This window comes from Poromitra crassiceps (assembly GCF_964638095.1).
Source record: "Poromitra crassiceps genome assembly, contig: HAP1_SCAFFOLD_143, whole genome shotgun sequence".
Lineage (NCBI taxonomy): Eukaryota > Metazoa > Chordata > Actinopteri > Beryciformes > Melamphaidae > Poromitra > Poromitra crassiceps.
Genome location: NW_028152222.1, coordinates 167,926 through 190,845, shown reverse-complemented (window position 1 = coordinate 190,845; position 22,920 = coordinate 167,926). Strand labels below are relative to the sequence as shown.

At 44.5% G+C, this 22,920-nt stretch overlaps 2 protein-coding genes across 3 annotated transcripts; one reads left to right on the top strand and one right to left on the bottom strand.

Moving 5' to 3' along the window:
• The first annotated feature begins 880 nt into the window (after positions 1–880).
• LOC310770655 (transcriptional regulator QRICH1-like) lies at positions 881–11,786 on the top strand. Of its 2 annotated transcripts, none has more exons than XM_083663398.1 (12): positions 881–984; positions 1,879–2,168; positions 2,263–2,340; positions 2,436–2,573; positions 2,900–3,658; positions 5,102–5,279; positions 5,430–5,584; positions 6,417–6,531; positions 7,265–7,373; positions 7,789–7,937; positions 8,794–8,884; positions 10,379–11,786. In XM_083663398.1, the coding sequence occupies exons 2-12, from the start codon at positions 1,914–1,916 to the stop codon at positions 10,569–10,571; spliced, it is 2,220 nt and encodes a 739-aa protein (XP_083519524.1). In that variant the 5' UTR covers positions 881–984; positions 1,879–1,913; the 3' UTR covers positions 10,572–11,786. The 2 variants fall into 2 exon arrangements, with proteins under 2 accessions (XP_083519524.1, XP_083519523.1); XM_083663397.1 differs by having other exon boundaries at positions 888–1,091.
• Positions 11,787–11,956: 170 nt separating this feature from the next.
• On the bottom strand, positions 11,957–19,543 carry LOC310770660 (receptor-type tyrosine-protein phosphatase V-like). The gene is made up of 11 exons (XM_083663402.1): positions 19,386–19,543; positions 18,704–18,805; positions 18,439–18,538; positions 18,219–18,309; positions 17,970–18,046; positions 17,230–17,364; positions 16,031–16,156; positions 15,772–15,932; positions 14,714–14,849; positions 13,679–13,749; positions 11,957–12,935 (listed from the first exon to the last, which is right to left on the bottom strand). The coding sequence occupies exons 2-11, from the start codon at positions 18,706–18,708 to the stop codon at positions 12,752–12,754; spliced, it is 1,086 nt and encodes a 361-aa protein (XP_083519528.1). The 5' UTR covers positions 18,709–18,805; positions 19,386–19,543; the 3' UTR covers positions 11,957–12,751.
• Between the last annotated feature and the right edge of the window lie 3,377 nt (positions 19,544–22,920).

Sequence of the window (22,920 nt, the reverse complement as noted above, 5' to 3'; positions counted from 1 at the left end):
TGCTGTGAAAAAGGTGAATAGGTCATTTTATACAGTGAGAACTGTCAAGTTTGGAAAAATGGTCTCACTACAATGAAATGGTCTTCTGCACGGGCATGTCATTGACTGAAAGGGACAGCTAAATGTTCAATATGAATAGATTTCAAGAGAAAACACTATTGATTTGTGACATTTTTACAGAAAAGCAAAGCGAGCCTCAAGCTGTCTGTCATCCTCAGAGTGAAGTAGCAGCAGCGCCCCCTGTGAGCCAGAAAGAGAGAGACATGACATATTTAAGTTGGGATAGTTATTAGAGATGATGAAGATTAGGAAGATGTAGGCTTAATGTAATGTCTCTGAAAAATTATTTGTTTTTAGGATGAAAAGTAGTACACCGAAACGTTAGGGCATTACTCTCTGAAACATGCACTCTGTCCTCTTTGTCCCAAAAGAAGACAACACTGAGAGACAACACGTAAATACTCATTCAGATATTTAGCTTTGCTCATTTTAGGCACATCACAGAAGCACATTGACACAGACAGACACAACACAGACCATGCTGAGTCGATTTGAGTGCGTGGGAATTAACCCTCAACTGCCCAGAGCCTCCTGGGCGCCACACAAACATGCAGCGCATCTCTAGAGGACTACCTTAAAAGATTCAGAAGCCAGTGAACCACTGAGAGCGCCTGTCTTAGCATGTCTGGGTTTTAAGGTAGACCGAAGTCAATGTAGCTCGCTGACCACATGCATAATATTTGGGTGTGTATGTCCCTTTAACGGACTAACCCCCAAGCACCAGTCATCGCGATATTAAGTAGTGGTAATACCGCGAGAGCAGCAGAGAGTTCTAAATCGCCTGCTTATTGGTCTGAACTTGAAGGCCACTGTGTTGTAAGATGGCGCCGAGCGAAATATGAGTGGCGAAGAAAAGGAAAGAATATAGCTAGTAATCTAACGAAAACTACGAGAAATACAGAACGAACCGGGGCACTGAGAAACGTTAGTGACACTTGCTCCCCCCATATCGTTGGAAGGAGAGCACCGCTTCCAGGGCAGAGAAGTGCTTCTGTGCGGCTCGAGCCTCTGGGCCCTGTTGAGGAAGAGAGGTAGCTAACGCGCCAGCTAAGCTAACGCTAGCCTAGCCTGCTAGCTAGGCTGTAGCCTGGGTAGTCACAGAAAGGAAATGTTAGTCGCTGACACGCGATAGTCAGCTCAGCTTTTCCATTCCCTACTTTGGTGTTTAACGTTATTTATCAACTTCTAAATAACGTATTGTTTGTCCCACCGGCATGAGCACGTTATCGCACTCATAAGTTACACAGGGCTGCTGCTGGGATTCTCTTTGCAAACAACACGCGGCTAACGCAACGTTAGCTTATCTCCCTTCACCTAGCGTGTTGTTGTGTAATGAAGCGAGTAAAGTCTGCTCTCTCACACAGTGATCATAATTTCTTGTTTACGGCGTTAAATTAGAATGGCGCATTTCGCAGCAGCCACCAGCGTTATGTTGTTACTCTGAATACCGTGGCTGATTTGGAAAGGACCCGCGTTTTTGCCCCAGCTCGTCTGCAGACAACTAGAATTAACCCTTTCCTATTTCTATCCATCTGTGTTACCGGTGGACACTGACCACTAACTATGGTTCAGTTTGTAAACACTGCTCAAATTCAACGGACGCCAACGAGGCAGTTCATTTTCCTCCTCGCTTTTCACTTTTAAAAGCCACATTGATGTCTCATAGTCTTTCAAATGCGTTTGGTGCTTTTAAATTTTGACAGGACCACAGAAAATGACTCATTGCCATGCCTTGCTAATTTTGTGCTAAAATGTGAATTTAACCTTAAACTATTTTTTTGTTGGAGGGAAAGCCTAACTGGATTTATCTTTCTATAGATTGCCTTGATAAGAGGAAAGTGTTGCCAGCTGTAATGAATAACTCCCTGGATGCCACAGGCTCCTATGAGGAGCTAGTGAGGCAGAAAGCTCGGAGCATCCCTCAGCATCGCATGAAGGAGTTCTTGGAGTCTTTGGCCAGCAAGGGTGCAGACGCCCTGCAGGAGTTCAGCCAGCAAGGCGGAGATGTTACAACCACCACGACCACCATGGTCTACCAACAAGATGCTAACTGCATCTACACAGACAGTACAGAGGTTGCAGGGTCACTGTTGGAACTGGCCTGCCCGGTAAATTTCTATGTAGTAGAGAGTAGCAAAATACTGTGTCCGAGTTTGACCGTTGAAATTAAACTTTCTGATGTGCTTTGTGTTTGTGGTGCAGGTTCAGGTGCAGGTCCAGCCACAGCAGCAACAGCTACAGGAGGTTGCAGTTCAACAGCAGGATACTGAGATAGTGCAGGTTAGTGTCTTTGTTGTTCCTTAACCCGTTGCTTTTTTTAATCTGTGCTATTTAAAACTTGTGCCACTAAATAGTGTCCACTGACCTCCTTCCAGGTGCAGATTGGCAGTCAGCATGGCCACATGCTGGGTCAGGTACTGCAGCTGCCCTCTGGTTCCCATCAACACCTGCAGGGTGTCACTACTGCTCAGCTCATTCAGCCTGGGGATCTCACTGAGGAGCAGCACCAACAGGTACTACACACACTAATAACCCTCGTTACTGTTTTGCTTGCACCTGTGTTTACACTGCCTTTTTGACACAAAATGGCCCCCGTGAAAAGGGTCTATTGGAAAGCGAGGAGGCAGTGACACGGGCAAAGGAGACTCAGAAGCTTGGTTCATCACCAGCCAAATTGGCTAGTAACTTTACAATTCTACCTGCCACAGTCAATTTCTATAATAATAATTTCATAGCCCTGTCGACAACTAATCAATTAATCATTGCAGCTCTATTATGATGAAGGACATTTTGAATACAGTTATCTATTAGCAAGCATCTCCCTCTCATGTGTTTTTAGCTGCAAGCTCAGCTGGTGGCAGCCGTGGCAGGAGGACAACAGATCCAAATCCAGACAGTGGGGGCGCTCTCTCCTACCCAGCTGCAGCAAGACAACACCGAGAGGAGGGTGCTGGGAACCACCATTGCCACTTCCCAGGGAGTGGGGGTTCTCCAGCCAGCCAAGAAGCGCAAGGTGGACAACATGCCCATCACGGTGTCCTACGCCACCCTGCCCGGTCAGCATCAAGTAGCCACGGTCCTAGCCATCCCCCAGGGCCAGGGCCAGCAGCAGAGCTACGTGTCCCTGCGGCCGGACCTCCTCACCGTGGACAGCTCCCACCTGTACAGCGCCACGGGCACCATCACCAGTCCCACGGGCGAGACCTGGACCATCCCCGTCTACTCGGCGCCGGCCGGGTCCGGGGGCCGCGAGCAGCAGGTCACGCACATCGCCATCCCCCAGGAGGCCTACGGCACGGTGCAGCTCTCGGGGGCGAACACGACGACAATGACCACGATGCCGACGCAGGTCGCCGTCAGCCAAAGTCAGACGGCGCAGGCCGTCTCCAGCATAACGAGTTCTGTGGGGATGGGGGGCCAGGAGGAGGTGGTGCACACCCTGGCTGCTAACACGCTGTTCCCCGCCCATCTGATGAACGGGAACATCCACGTGGCGGTGCAGGGGTACAACAACGCGACGCAGTCCCTCATCTGGGATCCACAGCAGCAGGTGCTGCACACACAGGGGCTGACGGGGCAGGAGGTACAGCAGCTACAGGTAATGAGACACCTGGTGGTGCCACTCTGTTGGTGGTACAAACACTTTGGTGACGTGTGCATGTAGTGTTGCCGCCTCTCTTGGCAGGGTTTCCATGTCTCCTTGAGATCCTTAAAGCCCCACTCACTCCAGTCACTTTTCCACCCTGTGTATAATCCTGCTGGTCAGTGGAAATGATGAAGAACTGCACACGCCGTCATCATCAACTACGTCACCAGTCTAATCTTTTGCACCAAAGTTTGTCTATTGGTAACAAGATGTTCCACTGCAACGTCACGGCTGGAGCACTGTTGTCCAAAAAGGAGAACTTTCTCAGCGCGCTCTGCTGCTTCTGCACTGTGCTTCCGCGTCCTGTGTGTTTTGGCCGAAACTCGCTCCTACCTTCAATACAATCTCCGTCTCCCTTCCATCCGGTCAGACTGGAAACAGTATGGCTGCCTCAACTCCGCTAAATGTTCACCCAGAAGCCACATATTGATATAAATATCAGCATAACCAGCCAACAGATATCAAAGCTGGTGGGCATATAAGCAAAACAAATTGAAAGAGTGTAACTCGAACTGGTTAAAACTTACTATCGCGGCGTGTTGAGCCAGAACGAACTACGTTAGCAAACGTAGCTAACCCAAGCTAACGGCAGATTGTATTCACTGTAATATTGTATATTATTAATACAGGTGACGTGAGCGTTGATAACCATAAACGCTGACGTTAGCAGCACCCGTTTCTAGCACGTGAGCTCATTTAAGACTTTGAGCCAAAAATAAGGTTATTTCTCAACAAAATGCAGTGGAAAACACTTGATATAATTGGCAGAGCAGGAAAAAACAGCTACACATGAAATATCTTAAAAATGACTAAACTGGCTGTAGGGGGGCTTTAAAAGTTTGTGAATTGGAGGGGGGGGTCATCCTTGAAAGTTTTTGAAAATAGACATGGGTCTTTGAAAATGCTTGAATTTATCTATGTTGTGCAAGTATACAGTATAGTGCTTTATATATATACATATGTACACTCAGATCCTTTCCAAAAAATTTGAATATCATGGAAATACCATGGATGAACGCAGGCTTCAGCGGATTGTCAAGCAAAGACGATTCAAAAATTGTCGGAGGGAGTGGACTGAGGCTGGAGTCAGTCATAAGTGAGAAGTAACTGCTGATTTTCTTCACACTATACTAATTTCTTGAAATACTGTTTTGGGGGGTTTTCTGCAGCTGTAGGCCAAAATTAATTAAATGAAACAAATAAAGGCTAGAAATATTTCACTTTGTGTGTAATGAATCTATAATTATGAAAGTTTCACTTTTTGAAAGGAATTATGGGAAAAAACAACTTTCCCATGATATTCAAATTTTTTGGAAAGGAACTGTATATACATGCGTGCATGCATCCATACATTGGGAGGGGTAGAATGAAGGTAATATTGCTGTGTCTGTGTAGGGTCAGACGGTGTCCGTCACAGAGGTGGATGGTCACGGGCAGCAGGTGCAGGTCCAGGAGCTGCTGCTGCCTGCCACGGTGAAGCCAGAGGAGGGCCTGGATGTGTGGCGGCTCTGGGCTCAACGGAAAAACGCAGAGATGGACAAAGACGACAAGAATAAGCTAGCCCCAATCGGCCGTATGTGCCCCACACATACAGTACACGATGTGTATTTTGTAACGTTTCAAATAATACGAATCATTCCTTTATTCAAACACATCTTTATTGTCATTTATTCACCTTTTCTGTGGTCTCATCTCTCGTTGTCGACCGAACCTGTGAGTGCAGGTCGCCAGGCGCTGCGTTTCCAGGAGGACTTGGTGTCGTGTGCAGTAGCTGAGCTCAGCATGGCCCTCTCGCTGATGACCCAGGAGGCCCGCGGGCTGGAAGGAGAGTCTTATGATGCTGATGTTCTCTACTATGTCTTTCTGTGCATACAAAAGGTACGCTCGGTATAAACACACACACTCACTTTCAACATGCATTCGATCTCTTAAGCCGTTTTCCCACATGCGCTTTGTACCGCTAAATGACCGGAACGTGGTCTAATGCCTTCATGTGGGAAAGTTGTTGTGCCGGTATAAGCGCGACCCCGTCGTCGCGGACATTTCACCAGTTTCGAGCCAGTCAGAAGAGCGGTATGCGCGATAACGGATACAAGTGAGAAACAGGTCCAGTCATTGTCCGCGACACCGGTCCTTCAATCATGGGCGAGGTGTACACACGTTGCTTAACGTTCACTTCCAGCGTGCATCATCTAATCATTCGCGCACATCAAAGCAAACTACTTCCACATTTCGCTTCGTGCATTTTCTTTCTCTACATACATACAAGCGTTGGGCAGCTTGCAAGCCTCTGCCATTCTCGCCGTGTCTGTCCTGTGTGGCTGCTGTGAAGTGCGGAGGACTGAAGAAGGACTGGCCTCTCTCGAGCAGAGAGGGGAGGGGGGAAATCGGCTCTGTTTATTACGCTGGCTTGACGCTGCTCTTAAGTCAAACGAGTGTGATTTATTGTGTGACAAGCGAACTTATTTCACCATCAGAGTTTTGCCGACCCCCCAAATAAGCTCCCCCCGCCCCCCAACATACAGGCAATTTCGCTGCTAGATTCCCACATGCGAGCGTGAAGGTGTGAAGGGAAATTCAGGGAAATGTCCGATATTGACTTACAGGTAATTTTCCGGTACGCATGTGGGAAAACGGCTTTATTGACAATTGGTGTGGACTGGAAACCCTCATTGACCACACGGTTCTTCCTCTGTGTTCTTCTCTGCAGTATCTGTTTGATAACGGCCGTGTGGACGACATCTTCTCAGATGCGTACTACACTCGCTTCACTCAGAGTCTGCACCAGATCCTGGAGCCGTGGAGACCGTCTGTCCATCCTCTAGGTGAGAACAACATTTGGATCGAACCTAGTAGGGTTGTCAAAAGTATCGATAGTATTGATAAAAGTCAATACTAAAAATTTGAAACAGATATACAATACTCATTTGCAACAGGTATCGATAGTATCGATAAGTATCGATACTAAAAAAAAAACGGATACAATACTCATTTGCAACTGTATCAATATCAGCAGTGCTTTCTCTAAATGAAAAATCAAACATACCACTGATTTCTCCCTTCCTGTCATTGGTGGCTATATTTTGCTTCAACAAGTTCAAAGTATTCTGATGACTACATTGACTAGATATGGGGTAATCTGCTGTGTTATGATAGGCTGATGACTAGAGCAGGTGTAATCTGCTGTGTTATGATAGGCTGATGACTAGAGCAGGTGTAATCTGCTGTGTTATGATAGGCTGATGACTAGAGCAGGTGTAATCTGCTGTGTCAGGTCAAAGTTTTGAATGAGTTTGATCAGGTCTAGATTATGGAGAAACATGCATCTGTTCGTCCATCTGTCTTTGTTTATTTTTTATGCCTCTTGATGTGTTGTTGTCATCTCGCCCCGTGGTATCAATAATGGTATCGAGTATCGATATCTTCCTGGGTATCGGTATCGAAGTAGAAATTCTAGTATCGTGACATCCCTAAAACCTAGCAAGGACAGTGGTGTGCAGCACCTGTTTATAGATATCCAGGTCGTCGTCATCATCTGTTCTTCACCACCTCCACCAGGTTATGTCATCCCCAGTCATGTGACCGAAGAGATGCTGTGGGAATGTAAACAGCTGGGAGCCCATTCGCCCTCGACACTGCTCACAACGCTCATGTTCTTCAACACCAAGTGAGTCGCACTGTGCCGTCATACTGTATGTTGTCTTTACGCCCATTTAGCAGAACCGTTTCCTGGGTTGTTCACTTCTGCTGCTATTGCCCAAAGTCAGACACACACGTTAGCTACTGTTATGACCATGTCATGTTTACAACCCGTTTAATGGTGGAAAAGTCAAGTATAACTTCTTGTCTTTCTAGCGTCATATCAGTGAAATAATTTATTTTAGATTTGTTTTTACCAGAGTCAGAAAATGGAGGCTATCACCGGTCATTTAGCCCGGCACTAGACGGGCCTGCAATATTGTACATATATCATCATGATATCATAATATATCATAATGTAAATATTCAAATCAGAGCCTGTGGCCAAGAAACACACAAAACCAAAACCAATCATTTGATGTTTTTTTTTATGTTGTCTCCAGATATTTCCAGCTGAAGACAGTGGAGCAGCATCTGAAAGTGGCCTTTTCGAAGGTGCTGAGACACACCAGGAAGAGTCCCAACAACCCCAAAGACAAGAGCACCAGCATCCGATTCCTCAAGTCTACAGAAAGGTTTATAGGGCAGAAAGGTGAGAGAAGAGGTGGTGCACATCCACACGGTTCTTGAAAAAACGGATGCTGAGCCACAAAAACAAATCAAAGTAAAGAAAGGCGATGTCCTGTCAGTTAGTGAATATGAGATATAATCAAAGTAAAGAAAGGTGATGTCCCATCAGTTAGTGAATATGAGATCTGTGTATCAGGGTTTCACAGATCATATCCTGCAACCTGATGAAGCCCTTCCTGGGCCAGATGTGTGTTAGCTTGGTGCTAATAAAGCACGGGACGGCAATATACTGTGTGGCCATCTCCTTTCTTTACAGAATGGTCAGAGATCACACACGTGTGTTGTACTGTGATCTCTGAAGGGGCTTCTCCACTTTGTCCTTAGTTTCCTACGCTTCCCATTCATGTATATTGGAGGCAGCCGTGCAATGCATTGTGGGGCATGGCGTGGAGTCGCACGAGCCAGCAGCGTGTGCCTCCCGTCTGCTCATTTGCATAAAGTATTGAGCCAGATGCTTTATGCAAATGAGGTCCGTTCCACCGCGCCTCCCGACCAACTCGTATCTGATCTTTTAAACGAACCGTCGTAAACCCCAAACAAAGGCAGAGGGAGTCACAGCATGGCCTATTGCAGGCATCAAATGCGATCAGAAACACATTTCGCTGAGACGGCCCTGATTGGTCGAACGCTGTTGTTCGTCCAATCGGGTGCAGCGAGGAACAAACATTGAAACCTGCCTATAAGCGTGCAAATTCTGTGGAGCAGGGCGGCCCCTAGTGTGGGTTCACAGCGACAGTGGACATGTACCATAAGAGGAAGCTCAATTTCAAGGAGAACCTGGACACTGAACAACCTCTCTGTATGTATTGCTTCTTCAGTGACGGATGACATGTACGCTGAGCAGATGGAGGACCCAGACAACCCTCTGCGTTGTCCTATCAAGCTCTATGACTTCTACCTCTTCAAATGGTAAATGGGGGGGTGGGGGGTGGGGTTATGCAATACAATAAGGCTGGTGTGGAATCGAAGAGGGAAAAAAGCGAAGAAAAAAAAAAATTTAAAGGGACAGCGCACCCTAAAATCCAAAATACATGTTTTTCCTCTCACCTGTACTGCTATTTATCCACCTAGATCATTTTGTGTTAGTAGTTTTGGAGATATCAGCCCTAGAGATTTCTGTTTTCTCTGATATACAATGGAACTGGATCGCACTCGGCTTGTGGTGGTCGAAGTGACAAAAACATACATTTGAAAAACTCAACAGCAATGTCTCTTTCCAGAAATCATGACCCGGTTACTCAAGATAATCCACAAACCTTGTTGTGTGCAGTTTCATGTAGGGACTATTTTCTTTAGACCGAACTACACCCGCTAGCTACTAGTTAGTTCCTACATGAAACTGTTCACAACTGGGTCTGTTATGGGTAACCAGGTCACCGTTTTGAGCAGCACAAGCCGAGTGCCATCCAGTTCCATTGTGTTGGAGAAAAGGCAGAAATCTCTACGCCTGATATCTCCAAAGCTCCGCAACTCACAGCAAAACGATGTAGATGGATAAATAGCACTACATGTAAGAGGAAAAACATGTAGTTTTAGATTTTAGGGTGAGCTGTCCCTTTAAGCCTGGTGGGGGGAATGGGAATGTGTTGAGGTCAAAACACTTGTCTACCAACACAGAGACCCAGGTTCAATTCCCGGCAGCTACTCCCGGCTTAGTCAGATGTTTCTACTAGGGATGTTCATCAATTATCGAAAATCGATAATCGATCGTTAAGGATTGGAATCGATCCTGTGGCATTTGGATCGATTTTTTAATTATTATTATTTTTTATTTTATTTTATTTTTATTTATTTTTTGTACTAGGTTTGGGTGGAATTCGTTCCTCCTCGCCCCACTCCATTGCACAGCCGACTAACGTGAGGTGGAGCTTCATATAGTCTCTAGTTTTCTGGCTGGGCACAGGCCTTTGTGCCAACAAAACTGTTTTAAACGTGGGAAATTCACACCGGCATGCGCTGGGGACAGCAGTGTTGGAGAGGAGACACATTGAAATAAAGAGTTCATTGAGGAGAACACGTTGTCTTTCGTATTTTCTGCCATAGGCATTAATTTTGTAAAAAAAAAAAAAAAAAAAAATTGAAAATATTGAAAATTTTCTAAGTATTAATAAAATCGATGATCGATAATTGATCGTTAATTTTCACCGATTATCGATTTTGGAAAATTTTCAAAATGAACATCCCTAGTTTCTACAGACACAACTGGCCGTGTCTGCGGGTGGGAAGCCGGTGGGGGTATGAGTCCTGGTCGCTGCACTAGCGCCTCCTCTGGTCGGTCGGGGGGACGCCTGTTCGGGGGGAGGGGAACTGGGGGTGATAGTGTGATCCTCCCAACCTGCCAGTGAAACTCCTCGCTGTCCGCTCTGTTTACTCACATCTCTCTCTTTATTTTTCTACCGTCAGTCCACAGAGCGCTAAAGGCCGGAACGACACCTTCTACCTGACCCCAGAGCCTGTCGTGGCTCCAAACAGCCCCATCTGGTACTCCACACAGCCAATCCCCAGAGAGCAGCTGGATCACATGCTCGCCCGCATCCTCGTCATCCGGGAAATCCAGGAAGTCCTCAACATGTCGGTGTCGGTGAGCTTGCAATAGTTTGGACCCGGGGGAAGAAGGACAAATGGACTAAGCTCATCCTTCCCCTCTCTCTCTCTCTTTCTTCAGCCAGCCTTTGATCGCTCACGATCAGTCGTTTTCCGTTCTCTCACGTCCTCCTGTGCTCTTCGAGGTGCGGCATGTAGATGTTTCTATCCATCACGTCACGTTGAACACACTGACTGTACATAAACATCCAGCAAATACAGAGAGCAGGTTTTTGCCTTACAGAGGCATCATCTATCAACCCCCCAACACCACTGTCTTGTTTTTTGTTCTTTCGGCCAAAGGATGTAGTGTCTAATCTTTTTATTGGACCTAATTGGACTTAATTTAAATGTTTTAAACTGTTGGGTCGTCCTACCAACAGTGTGGAATCATTGTATATTTTCTTTGCTGTTTTTTGTTTTAATCTGTAATATATTTCATATATATTTTTCACTGAGGTGAGGTTGGGCTGCGCTAACGCTGCTTTTCATATATATTCCTCTTTCTCGCTATACCTTCCCCTCATAACCTTATCATTGCATCTCACACAGAATACCACAGTGGTATTTATACTGCGTCAAGTAGCCGGGCATGGGCAGCTCACTTTCAGCTTGTGTGACTTTCTCTCTGTCTTTGTGTCTCAACTCTGTCAGTCTGAATTGACATTGTGGACACATTGAGCTCTTGAGAGGACTTGCTTATTAGTGAACGGTGCGTGGGCTGTAGCGCCCCCTATCAGACTAGCTCAGATCAGCAGCGTTGAACTGACTTCAGGAGGACCTTAATTCTGTTATGGACTTTGTTGCCATACAGCGTCGTGACTCTACCTGCAGCTACTTGCAGCCGCCACAAGGGGGACACCTGGCAGAGGGGAGGGTGAAGTCGGCCCACTGCCGGGTCCGCCTCTCCCTCTTCAGTACATCACCACAACCCCAGGACTCGCCCACAGAGGGATCCATTGTATCATAAATGTTTATTACGTAAGAAAACATGAAAGACTCTGAAAAGTGGGTTAGCCCTTATTGTTCTATAATGTATAATACTCATAGCTCCTTCATGTACTGTATAGGTTTCAGTCGTCTAAGGAGAATGGCAGTGCCTGTGTGTTTTTGAAACATGAACCTTTTGTACAGCCACTATACCATGTGTCTTTTGTGCAGCCACTATACCATGTGTCTTTATAAGTCCATTATCAATTATGCTGCACATGCATCCTTAAGTACTGATCGCATCAAAATTATCCAATTTTTATACAATGATAAACTATATATATATATACATACATATAGATCCTTTCCAAAAAATTTGAATATCATGGAAAAGTTAGTTTTTTTTCCATAATTCCTTTCAAAAAGTGAAACTTTCATAGATTATAGATTAATTACACACAAAGTAAAGTATTTCAAGTATTTATTTGTTTAACTTTGCATAAGTCTGGCTTCCAGCTCATAAAAAAAACCCAAAACAAAAAACCCCAAACAATATTTCAAGGAATTAAATATCACATAAAACCAATCATAAACCGGTATTTTCAAAACAAGTGTCGATCTTCTGAAAAGTTATGTTCATGCCTGCACTCAATACTTGTTCGGGAATCCTTTTCCTTTCATTACTGCCTCGATGCCATGCTATTTCCATGATCACATTTTTTGGAAAGGATCTGTATATATTGCTCAACCTCGCATAACTCCATCAGTAGTGGAGGCAAACAATTCACTGATGAACATATTGGGACATACATACACATGACATGTTAAAGTATTCATCTGAAGTTATGCAGTACACATTTTTGGTTGAACACGTTGGGTTCTTAAACGTCGCTATAGGCGGTGTGACAAAAGGTAGGCTTGTTTGCTCCCTTGGTGTTGAATTGCGTTTATTATCAGCCTGATTGTTCTCACGTTCCTTCTAATCCAGTGTGGCGGAACGGGTTTGACCTGATCCACAGGGTGTCCTCTCAGCTCTTCTCCTCCGGCTGGTGACGATGCAGTGCTGTGGTCTCTCCTGTCACCTTTTATCAGCATAATGCCCCCTAGGCCTCATGTCCCCCGCCCACTGAGGTCCCGTTGTCCTCATCCACTTGAGCACCGCATTTCTGCATAAAAGTCTGTGACGAATCCTCTCAGGTGTGAGAGCTTTGGATGAGCTTAAAAAGCTGTGGGTGTGCCTCGTTTTCAGTATGTCTGGTCTGCTCAGCTATGCGAGTTTGAGTTAAGCTGCATGGAGGAAGGCAGTAGTCGCCTCAGTAGGTTCCCAGGGTGGAGCAGATGCTGCAGTGAGTTCTGCGGCGGCTCTGGCTGAGGCTTGGAACGTTCGGGCTGGTGCCTCCTCCTCATGCTGCGGGTACGATCCTGGCTCTGGCTCTGACTCTGTGAGCTGCAGAGAGAGAAGAGACACCTTGTTAAGATGCAATCATGCACTAGTACAGCGACTGATCGTGTTCCTATTATACTGAAATCAAGCTTGGTGTGTTTTAGGGGTGTCACGATACACTAATTTCACGATACGATACACGATATTGGGTTCACGATAACGATACGATATTTTAACTATTTTTTTTTAACAAAAGTAAATAATTTTTATGTATTTATTTATCATTTATTTAAAGATGTGAGTCCCGTTGAAATCGAAACCTCTTTTCAAGGGAGCCCTGGGAAAATACTGGAAAAATAGTCTTTCATTTGAAATACACAAAATACAAAACAAATGCTGTTTTTGGAAATTGTTATTATAATAACTAAAAAACAACATGGAAGATAATGCTTCTCTTGCAATAGAATGTGTCACAATGTCACAAACTAAATGTTTGTTGCATGGTGAAAGAAAAATAAAGTATACAATCTATTTCTTAAATAACTCATGCTCAATGGTCCCTAAACTTATGTAATCTTATGTACCCCTTGAGCTGTTTTGCCATGCCAGTAGTAGTCTACCCCCTCACTCATGCGTGTTGATCCTGCTAAATTTGTTCTATTACTATTCAGGAGCAAAAAAAAAAAAAAAAATCTTTTTTTTACGATATCATTTTTTTCTGACGATATCGATATCGTGACGTTTCGATATCACGATATATCATGCGACGAAATATCGTGACACCCCTAGTGTGTTTGTTTTCTCACTGTGCAGAGGTGCCCACAGATCCTCCACTGAGCCAGTGCAGTAGACAGCGATGAACCAATATATACTGCTCCTGTTGACACACATTCAGAATGAGCAGGTGATGAGGACACTTTGCACCTTCCATTGGCTCACCCTGACTTTATGAGTGTTGTGATCACATGACACATTTATGATGCTGTCACAGGTGAGGAGTAATGGAGTAAAAATGAAGGGATTACAATTATCTCATCACAAACGCATGTAATTGCAATGCATCCCACTGTGACAAATGACAGGTGCGTAGGAGGACACGGGCAAATGGACTCCCGCGCACTGTCTTCACTTGCAATTAGAGTGTAATAAACAAGAATAACGTTTCAAAATGTCCAAATAAACAAATCAAATCAAATGTTTCAAAACGTTATTCTGTTTATTAAAGAGTTTAATAAACAGAAGAATAATGTTTCAAAATGTTATACTTTTGTTTATTGCAGAGTTTAATAAACGGAGGTATAAAACGTTATACTTTTGTTTATTAAAGCGTTTAATAAACACAAGAATGTTTAAAAATGTTATACATCTATTTATTAAGGAGTTTAATTGCAAGTGAAGACAGTGTGCGCGAGTCCTCCATTTCACAAAGCATTCCATGCTAAAATCAGTAATCCTGTACAAAAAAGTTGGTAACGGATTTGTCAAGTGTATGCAGGGAAAACATGTTTTATCTCGCATCATACTTACATGATGTTATACTCCTTAAATAACACTATTCAGTCTATAGTATAAACTGGAATATATACGCATATATATATACTGTATATATCTACAGATAATGAGGTTGTTACTGAGTTGACGACACCATACAAGGGAGCATGCTAATGTTTCAACCCACACAACAATTTACATTTTAAAGTAACGTGTTCAACTCGAAATACTTCAGGATAAACGACTAGGGGTAAGCTATTTAAGGCATTGTAGTGCAGCCCTCCATTCAGGTAGAAGTCCTCATTGAGACAGGGGAATGTGTGATCATGAGCCCGTGGCAGTGGACTGACCAGAGTCTGGACCGTCCACATGCGGTGTCGACGTAGGTCTTCCACCGCAGCGCGGACCTCAGGCCGGACGCCCCTCACACACAGCTGCATCAGCCACAACAAGCTTACAAAGGCCCCGGACCGCCCGATGCCTGCACTGCAACGCATACAAACATCAACTATTACAGACAGTCCCATCGTGTCCCACCAGATAACACTACAAACTCTACATAGGCTTATGAAAGACTAATGCTATTCATATATATCATAAGTGAGTCATGGGCAGTGTTGAGCAGTAACATATTACTCCAGTAATATATCACTGTAATATATTACTTTCCCCAGTAATAACGAGTAGTGTAAGGGATTACAATGTCCAAAACCCGGAATATTAGTTCGTAATCCAAGTAAGTGCCAGTGCTGGAGAAAATGTGTGGACGTAGGTCTAGCTATGCGAGACTACTGGGTTGCCAGAACGCATTTCATCCCCCCCATCCCCCTAGGTAGGCAAATAAACAGGACGCAGTTTGGTTGATGACTCCTCTTGTAAGGTTAATTATTGTTCCAACTAAAGTGGATTTAGTTCTGAAAGAGTTGGCTAAATAGGTACATCACTTTTTCGGAAGGGGGCGGGTAGTGAAAGTAATGTAGTAATTTTAACGAGTAGCCTAACGTAACATTAGTTTTGATACAAAGTAATATAAATATTACTTTTTTTAAGGAGTAATGCGTCTAAAGTAACTTATTACAGTTCCTCAGAATCAGAATCACGTTTATTGCCACAGTATGTGCAAGATTACATGAGGAATTAGTGTCGTGCAGCGTAGCGGTCATGTCAATATTCAGATAAAGAAATCGGAAAAACAACAAAAATACAATCACAACATTGCAAGTGCAGTCTAATATATACACGACGAGTGTTCAGTAGGCATAAAATATGTATTTTACAGTCCGAGTTAAATAGGCAGTGAATTTACATTCCGAGTTAAATAGGCATTCAATTAAATATGAGTTAGTCTCCTGAGTAACTTGCACAACACTGGCAATGGGTTCCTTAAAGGAGAGGTCAGAGGTCAGACCTGCAGTGCACCACAGCTGGCCCCAGGCGTGGAATGGTCTCCAAATGCTGCCGCACGTGCTCAGTGAGGGCACAGAGCGAGGCTATGCCTTTGGGGACCCCCTGGTCCGGCCAGGAGGGGTAGTAGTAGTGCGTTACTATCCTCTCTGTTGGACAACCTCTCTGAAACACAGACAAGTCACCAGGACTTTGTGAGTCCCATCTTCAGCTAATTGTCAAATTGAGAAACTTCTTTGATGATGAATGTGCGTTGCGCTCACCCGTCTCAGGTTGATGGTGGTGATAAAATAATCGGGACCACCTTGTTTGCGGGTCAGTGTGGTCACTTGGACCGGTCCGTGACAAACTGTCCCTCGTTCCAGAGGCCAATACTTATCACACAGCACCTGTGCACACAGAAAAGCGGGGTCAGGGGTCAGGGGTCCTAGTTCAGGGTGTTCCAGGGGACAAAAAGACCCTTTTAAAGGGGAATAGTTTTGTTTCACTAGAATTCCATCCATAAGTCACACAATGTGTGAATATTTTGGCCATGGGTTTCATACACTTTCTGTAATAAAACAACTCAAATTGTACTCTCCCACTCTCCTGGCCCTGTCTTGCAGGACCCTGCTGGTGTTGGGGTATTTAGGCTGATTGGGTCCACCACCTGGACCCAGTGCACTGATTGGGCTTAAGAAGCCATTCAGACAGTTCAATCTCTCTCCCTCCTCACCGATGTACTTTGTTTCATTTGTTCATTCTCTTATAAAATACATTTTAATCTCAATGGGACAGACCTGGTTAAATAAAATAAAACAATGTAGTTTGTGTCGTCTACTTATTTTCCCATAGCTTTAGTTCATTTTCGTTTGAACTTTTAGTTTGGTGTATGACTCGCCACAACCAGGCTCAAGGAAGTAACAAATGAGGGGTCATAACGCCAAAGTTAAAACTAAACTTATTAACTAAAGCCAAGGGGAAATAACTAGACAACACAAATCACATCAAACAAAATAAAAGGCGCATCATTGAGGAGGGAGAGAGACTCTGGTCTGAAGGTCTTGAGTCAATGAGTGCCCAGGTGCACCCAATCAGCCCAACGCCCTCAACACCACAGGAGAGTGGGAGGTCATCATCAGGAAAGAGATCGGACCCTGCTGGGACAAAAAATGTATCAAATGGGGATCTGTGGTCTAATTTGTGTCAGTTTAGGGGTCGTTGACGTAGGTAATAAGCTAATATAATAGGCTGCTAATAGTAGCCTTTGGGATATGCAAATTGTCGACACGCATTATCCACTTCAGAAAGGTCAAACCAGAGGAGCAGCACTGCAGCAGACTTTCTGCATATTTTGTTTTGCACTATAATTAACGATTAGCATGCAACCGCCGCACACACACGCACACACACACACACACACACGCACACACACACACACACACACTCACACACACACTGACTGAAGGAATGTGCTTCTCACCGTGTCCTTGTGTCTCAGCGCTGTCACCATGACGATGATCCTGACGTTCTGCTCCCACACCATCCTCCAGAAGTCCGCCATGGTGTTGTGCAAAGGACCCTGCGTGCAGATGAAGTCTCTCTCCGATCCTCCACCCTGAGTAGAGACACACACGGCCATTATGGGGTTAGATAAATACACACAGACATTACACACAGACTAGCCAGGTAAGTGAGTGAGTGTGTTAATCCTGGCAGGACAAACATAGCCTGGGTGAACCCAGCCTTTTAACGTGACGCAAGTTTCTTTGCGACTGATAAGACGTGGAGGTCAAGTGGAGGCTGGGTTTACCCAGGCTAGGACAAACAGGCAGGTAACCAAACACAGAGACAGGCCAACAGTCAATGGGGACAGAGAGGTAGTAAGGTAGGTACGGTATGTAGGTAAGACGGGAGGTAAGCAGGGAGACCCATGAGTGAAAATAATTATATCGGTGGTTCTCAAACTTTTTCAGGTCGAGGACCCCTAAACTGACACAAATTGACCCCCCCCCCCAATTTATAAGACCATTTTGTCGCAGGGTCCCCTATCTGATCAGATTTTTTGCTTTTAGATGTTTTATTACAGAAAGTGTATGAAACCCATTGCCAAAATACTCAAATACATTCTGTCATTGATTCCCCTTTTTGAGAACTGAGACTTTGAGAACCACCAAGCTATATATTACATGACAAGGATTGAGGAACTGAATGAATTCTTACGGGCACAAAGTTTGCGTTGATATAGTCCGAGTGTGGCTGGGAGTCTTGGAGAGACAGCCTCACCCGACAGTGGTCATCTGCAACCGAACGGGGTCAGGAAATGGATGAATGGCAAATACGCATCTCAACGTGCATCGGGTCGTGCGCTGTGAATTGTTTTACTATGATAGCGGCAATGTACTGTTACTTACATGTACTGTTACAATGTACTGTTACTTACATGTACTGTTACAATGTACTGTTACTTACATGGCAAAATACTGGGGTATCTGTTCTTCTCTCTGTTGGCCTCCAATTCTCCCGCCCTGGAGGAGAGCTCTTTGCCAACGTCGTTCAGCTCCTTCTCAGAGTCAAGGCACACACGTTAGTATACATGAGAACACCTCTAGCATGTTTCCCCCAATCATAAAACATATAAGGCTGGTGTTTCCCAGTCACAAATGTAACCCAAGTCCCCATTTGGAAATACCTCAAACTCCTGTTTGAAGCCTCTGCTGTCGTTGGCAGCGAGTGATTGACATCGAAGTTGGAATTCCTGCAGGATCTGTCCTCTGGAGAAGGTTCGCACCCTGTGAAACATCAACCTCTCTAAGTCTACATTGATCTTCTGTTCATGCACTCTGGCCTGTGAGACAACAGCATCAAGCAGGCTTCCTCCTAGACATGAATTATATATAAATAAATAAAAAGTGCACCTAAAGCATTTTCTCACGATCCAGGATGTCACTCCTTACCTCATGGTGTTCTGTGGAGTCGACCTCCTAGTTCAAATACAAACCCCCACTGGGACAGAGAAGGGATGTTGAGTGGTGTAACTACGGAGATCCTAGGTAGTCCTAGGATATGTAGAGACCATTTGTCAGTGTTGTTAACAAAGACACCAACTTCTCTGTCATAAAGTAACATAGTGTGAATTCAAAGTACTAGTAGTATAATTTATTCAGAGAGGTGGGAGAAAAAACTCAAAAGCCTATGATCTTGACAAACTGTGTAGTACTACACTGTAGTCTGACATGTACGCAAACACTTGTGTTTCCCCCTCCACGGTAGTAAAAAATGATCTTTCCCACCCCAACAGAGGTAGCCTATGTGACACCAAGCAAATATTCTAATAAAACTTTTTTTTTTTTTTTTTTTTTACAAATGTGAACAGATACAACTGGTACAATGAAGTTGGAACATAATTCTAATTGTGTATTTGTGTATTTGTTTAGGCAGTTTTTTTTTTGCACTTGTCCAAACAAGACCAAGAAAAATAATATACAATTCCAACCCGGCTACACCTGCTCCATTATAGCGAAAACACGCGCAGCGTTCAAGGCCATTTTAACACCGGCACAAACCGCCCCGACAAGTTCCTGACCCTAAACACTCACACAGCAGAGGGAGAACACTGATTAGTTGTCTCAGTATTACCTTTCCAAATGGCTCCTTGTTGATAGATTTAAGTCTGTCCCCGGCCACAGAGGAAGAGTACAGGGCCTCACTGCTCCAAGTCATCTTAAAATCATCTTAAAAGTGGTCTGGTTTTCAATAATTCTCTCTCTCTCTCTCTCTCTCTCTCTCCCTCTCTTTCTTTCTCTCTCTCTCTCTCTCTCTCTCTCCCTCTCTCTCTCCCTCTCTCTCTCTCTCTCTCTCTCTCTCTCTCTCCCCCTCCCCCTCCCTCCCTCCAGGCAGGAGGAAGTAAAGCTATGGGTGGAGACAGAGGGGGGTGGAGACATGAATATATCTTTAGGGAGTGTTGTAGGTTGGCCTCAGCTATTCTTTGTGCTATTCTTTGTTCATTGCACATATATAAATAATAACGCGACGACTGAACTTGTGGGAAATCTTTTCCATCTCCTCATGACAGGATCATTCTTTTCTTCTCCCCTTTATGGTGCTCGCTCAGATCAGGATCAGAATCAGAATCACCTTTATTCACCAAGGTACACTGCGTGTACTAGGAATTGTGTTCCTTCTACAGCAGAGATCCAAACCATTCATTCCACTTTCACATAATAGCTGCTCTGAGCCAGAGGTTCTCAAATGTTTTTCAGCCAAGGAGCCCTTACAAGATAGAAAATCTACCGGGGACGGGACCCCCTCATTCTGATTTGTGATTTTGGGCTAAACTTAATTGTTTCCACGGTAACGTGCTATTGATAGGTTTGTTCGATTAGAATGTTATCCATGAACAATTTTAGATTTAAAGCATAACATATTTTCGTTGAACTATGAAGGTTTTGCAACCAAAAAAAGTTTATTTATTTTTTTCCTGAAAAATTTTCGCGGACGCCCTGGCAAAGTGCCACGGACCCCCATTTGAGAACCACTCCTCTAAGGCAGTGGTTCTCAAATGGGGGTCCGGGGACCCCCAGGGGTCCGTGGCACTTTGCCAGGGGGTCCGCGAAAAGTTTTCAGGAAAATAAAAATAAAAACTTTTTGTGTGTGCAAAAGCTTCATAGTTCAACGGAAATATTGTATGCTTTAAATCTAAAATTGTTCATGGATTACATTCTAATTTAACAAACCTATCTATTTAAAAGTCAAGCACGTTACCATGGAAACAATTAAGCTTAGCCCAAAATAAAAAATCAGAATGAGGGGGTCCCCAGTATATTTTCTATCTTGTAAGGGGTCCTTGGCTGATTTTTTTTTGAGAACCTCTGCTCTAAGGAACTGAATTAAACCAGTGTTTCCTCTGTCATTTCATATAGCTGTGGCGGTGCTTGGGGGATAATTCTAGTTTTTACCCCATATCTGTCACTGCTTGGGTCTAAATTTTGGTTTCAAGCTGAGCCTGTAGTGATTAAAAAATGCTTTAATCGTAAAATCATTACTTCTAAAACATTCGGACCACACTTAGTTTTAGATTTAAAACTCAATTACAATGCTAATTGTAATGTCACATTTTCTCCAGCAGTGGTGGTACTTTCCTTGCTGCACTGTGGAGGTGCACGGCTGCTAGCTAAAAATGAATACAGAGGAAACACGGCAATCACTATATTATTTCCATTCTCAGAGGGAATTATTGCCGAGTCAGTGTGTCTCTGGTACAGTGACCTTATCACACTTACAGATGTGGATGTATTGCTAATTTGCTGTGGTATGGTTTTGACCTATTGAAAAAAGAGGACTCCCGCACGTTCCTATAAATAGGTTCCAGTGTTCTGTCATACCATATGCCAGATGAAGGTCTTGTGACCGAAACGTTGCAGCATTAATATTAAAAGCCTTGAAGTGGGAGTCAGTGTGCGGGAGTCCTCTTTTTTCATTTGATCCTGCCTTTTCCGACGCACCTGACGTACACGGTTGTGCAGAGATTTCCTCTCTTTGATATGGTTTTGACCTATAGCTGCTGCATGACATGTAAAGTTTTTTGTGTGAAATGACTAGTAGCTACCTGCTTGTGTAACGCCGTTGTGTAGGTGGTACTTGCAGCAACCCATGTTAAGGGCTTGCCCAGGGGTGGATTCGAACTGCCGACCCTCGGCTTGGGAGTCCCGACATGTTGACCGCAACGCCAAGAGAGCTAGCTCCCTTGGCGGAGCTGATTAACATGCCTTTACTGTATACCTGGGGAGTGAGTTTAACCAATCCACTCGCTACCACTCGGGACTCACGAGGAATCCGCGCTGATTCAACTCGGTTACACTTGTACAATATAGCATTATATGATTACTATAGGCTAGTTATTTTTGTGAGGTCAAGTTTTAAAACTACAAGACCCAAGAGGGTAAGTCCTTTCAAATAAACCATTAGTGCATAAGCCAGTGGTTCTCAAACTGATGGAGTGATAAAGTCCTTATTTGTGGGGGCTTTCGGGTCTCGTTGAAGACGCAGATGGCAGTTGGGTACTAGAAACTGTGCCTGTGATGAGAGGTTCTGGTACTGCCCGACATCATCAGTCTTCTGCTGATGAGGAGAGCCTTGAAGAATTTATGACCTGGGTGGGAGGGGTCGGCCGTGATTTTCAGAGACCGCTTCAGCGTCCTGGCAGTGTGTACTGTAGGTCCTGAAGTGATGGCAGGCTGCATCCGACCACCTTTTCAGCACAGTGGATAATGCCCTGCAGTCTGGTGATGTCCTTGAGAGGGCAGCAGCAGCAGCATACCAGACGGTGATGGAGGAGGTGAGCATGGACTTGACGGTGGAGGTGTAGAAAAGGACCAACACTGCCTTTGGCACCTTGAACTTCCTCAGCCGCTCACGAAAGTTCATCCTCTGTTGTGCCTTCTTGGTGAGAGCTCTGATTCAGCTCCCATTTCAGGTCCTCCTGGCTGATCATTCAGATTCAAATTCATAATTTATTGTCCTCCTTAGAGGACATTTGTTTTCACAGTCTGTACATCAAAACACTGCACAGCAAACATTGAACAAATAGACACATACATACAGTAGGCCAGGGATACTCAACTTGCTTTGCCCGGGGGCCACTTTCGTGAAATGATAGAAGGCCAGGGGCCAGTTAATAAACAATCAATATACATTTTTCTGTAGCGGATTGTAGGTTTTTGGGGTGTCAGCCGGAGTTTAGTCTGACAATGTTGTGCACACCGGATAGTTAGTTAGGTTAAGTAGCCTACATACATAAGTGCCTGGGTAGCGAGCAGACGGCAGTATTTGACAATTTAGCAGCTAAATCATAGATTATTGAAAGATATTCCATATTCCAGACTGAAATGCTACAACCCAAGTGGAGTATTGGCCAGAATGACATGAACATTTGGACACTTAGGCCATGTTCACATTACAGGCAAATCCGATTTGCTGATAAAGTCATTAATCATCATTATCTTGATTGGTTTCCCAAATCTGATTTGGGAGTGTGTCCGCACTGCCACAAATCTGATTCTCAAGTCGGATCTGTGTGGCCAGACCTAAACAGCCTATCTGCATGGGTTGCTATGGTAACGACGTGGGCGTCAGAAGCATTTGATGACGAGTTGCGAGTGACGTTCAAATCAGA

Bases quoted from the DNA above. Each gene is read 5' to 3' on its own strand.
- LOC310770655 (XM_083663398.1), top strand. From the start codon at position 1,914: ATGAATAACTCCCTGGATGCCACAGGCTCCTATGAGGAGCTAGTGAGG. The intron at 2,169-2,262 runs GTAAATTTCTAT...TTTGTGGTGCAG, and splicing joins TGTTGGAACTGGCCTGCCCG to GTTCAGGTGCAGGTCCAGCC. The intron at 2,341-2,435 runs GTTAGTGTCTTT...ACCTCCTTCCAG, and splicing joins AGGATACTGAGATAGTGCAG to GTGCAGATTGGCAGTCAGCA.
- LOC310770660 (XM_083663402.1), bottom strand. The intron at 16,157-17,229 runs GTGAGAAGCACA...CTGTGTGCACAG, and splicing joins CGCTGAGACACAAGGACACG to GTGCTGTGTGATAAGTATTG. The intron at 13,750-14,713 runs GTCAGTCCACTG...GTGTGTCAACAG, and splicing joins TGTGGACGGTCCAGACTCTG to GAGCAGTATATATTGGTTCA.